The sequence below is a fragment of the Palaemon carinicauda genome, chromosome 34 (assembly GCF_036898095.1).
Source record: "Palaemon carinicauda isolate YSFRI2023 chromosome 34, ASM3689809v2, whole genome shotgun sequence".
Classification (NCBI taxonomy): Eukaryota; Metazoa; Arthropoda; class Malacostraca; order Decapoda; family Palaemonidae; genus Palaemon; species Palaemon carinicauda.
In genome coordinates, this window is record NC_090758.1 from 51,414,371 (window position 1) to 51,416,870 (window position 2,500).

Genomic DNA, 2,500 nt, shown 5'->3' on the forward strand with positions numbered 1-2,500 from the left:
GTATCTGGAGAGATCCTATTGGATGTTACGCCAGTCATATCGTCTATGGTTTGTACGCTGCTTATGTAGTCTGACGGCCAGTCGTGCTGGGACTCCTCTTCAGAGGCTGTGGCCAGGTTGCTAAGCATTGTGATAGAAGGTCTCAGGGTTTCATAATGCCCTGGGGCATATATTGTCTCACAATTGTCCCCAGACAATTGCAACTGGACATCATTCCCGCTCTTGCTATTCGCATCCTGCGAGCCTTTGGCGAGGCTCCAGCGGGTGGTTTTATGTCGATAATAAACGATAGTAAGAACCAGGATATTTAGAATTAGCAAAGAACAGGTAATGACCGCTGTCACGCTCAGTGCAGTCGTGTAGGGGAAATCCTTCCCCATTTGACTCAGCATATCCAAATTAGCTGAATCACTGACGTTGTTTTTGTTAGCCTCAGCCACAATTGTTGAGTTATAGGGTGTATTTGTTGGGCCAGTGAATGTAGGAGTAATTGGGATAAATAGAAAGTCTTCAGTTAAGTTATACTGACCTGTTAGTTCAGGATATAAACCAGATTGGAGATCAGTTGGTAATCTGTGAAAGTTATTATCTGGGCCGTACCGAGTACCCACTTGTTCCAGACCAGGTAGTAGCCATGACCACAAGGCTACTTTTCCAGCACGGTAGTGGTCACGTACAAAGCTCTGTGTTCCTGGAATGAATAGACATATATAAATAGATAATAGTAAATATGGGAAAACAAGGATACGATCCCTGTATAGGATATATTCAATAAATATAAAATATATGGTTTTGCGTCCTTGTTGTTATGAATAAATATTTTTATCAATTTATCACCGAATAGGATTTGTTTGTTACAGCTTCATAAGTTATTACAAATAAAAGACCAAACACTTGAATTTACGTAAGGAGAGTTTCTGGAAAGGCTAGATATAAAATCTATATTAATGATTAGAATTATATCATATGATTTTAGATGTAGTATCATTTAGTTTATTAAAATCTTCACCAATCAAATATTAGTATCTTATTAAGGTTCTGTAGTTTGTGAAGTACATTGAAGAAGTTATATATTACTAGCTTGGTTAAATGATATTCTTAGGAGATGGGTTAAGGAAGAATTATGTATATATATATATATATATATATATATATATATATATATATATATATATATATATATATATATATATATGTATATGTATATATATATATATACACACACACACATATATATATATATATATATATATATATATATATATATATATATATATATATATATACATATATATATATATATATATATATATATATATATATATATATATATATATATATATATATACATATATATACATATATATATATATATATATATATATATATATATATATATATATATATATATATATATAGAGCGAGAGAGAGAGAGAGAGAGAGAGAGAGAGAGAGAGAGAGAGAGAGAGAGAGAGAGAGAGAGAGAGAGAGAGACAGAGGAAAGTTAAAATCTAGAACATAGGATTTAATTTATATAGAAGAAAGAAATTTTTCATTAATTTGTAAGTTATCATGAAGAAATAGAATTATTTAAAAAATCTGAATAAATATACTTTCAAGAAAATATTGAAAATCATTGTATCATTATATCTGTGAGTAAAAACAGCCCCACAAAAATAGGAACCTCACCTATTTGAAAGTATCTCTGATAGACTGGATCATATTTGGGCCATATCTGCTCTTCAGAAGTTATGTCGTTTGCACTGTCAGACATCTTAGCACTGGAGACTGTGTCTTTTGGATGTCTGTGAAATGAACATAGAGTTTTGAATTAATACCATATGTAAAATTTATTGATTTATGGTATCTAAGATATAAACTGTACAGTAATATATATATATATATATATATATATATATATATATATATATATATATATATATATATATATATATATATATATATATATATATATATATATATATATATATATATATATACATACATATATATATATATATTTACTAAGGCACTTCCCCTAATTTTGAGGAGTAGCCGAAATCAAACAAATGAAAAAATGGGACCTTTATTGTTTATGCTCCTCCCAGCCTGACGAGGGTCTCAACCGAGTTCCGCTGGCACTGCAAGGGACCCAGCCCACCCTCCCTCGTTATCCACCCCAGATGAAGCTTCATAACACTGAATCCCCTACTACTGCTACCTCCGCAGTCATCCAAGGAGAAAAGAGGAAGTAGCAGGGCCTACAGGAACAGCGTCACAATCGCTCATCATTCATTCCTATTTCTAGCATGCTCGCTTGCCTTTCTCACATCTATCCTCCTATCACCCAGAGCTTTCCTCACTCCATCCATCCACCAAACCTTGACCTTCCTTTTGTACTTCTCCCATCAACTCTTGCATTCATCACTTTCTTTAGCAGACAGCCATTTTTTATTCTCTCAGCATGGCCAAACCACCTCAACAAATTCATATCCACTCT

General features: G+C 32.8%; 1 protein-coding gene across 1 annotated transcript in view; it reads right to left on the reverse strand.

Annotated features, from left to right (window-relative positions):
• Positions 1–2,500, reverse strand: part of LOC137626909 (neuroligin-4, X-linked-like) — a 111,726-nt gene that overhangs the window by 451 nt on the left and 108,775 nt on the right. The window contains exons 11-12 of the mRNA XM_068357896.1: positions 1,690–1,805; positions 1–691 (exon numbers count right to left, since the gene is read on the reverse strand). The exon at positions 1–691 is cut by the window's left edge and continues 451 nt beyond it. Coding sequence (XP_068213997.1) covers positions 1–691; positions 1,690–1,805 — 807 coding nt within the window. The remainder of the gene's footprint in view (positions 692–1,689; positions 1,806–2,500) is intronic.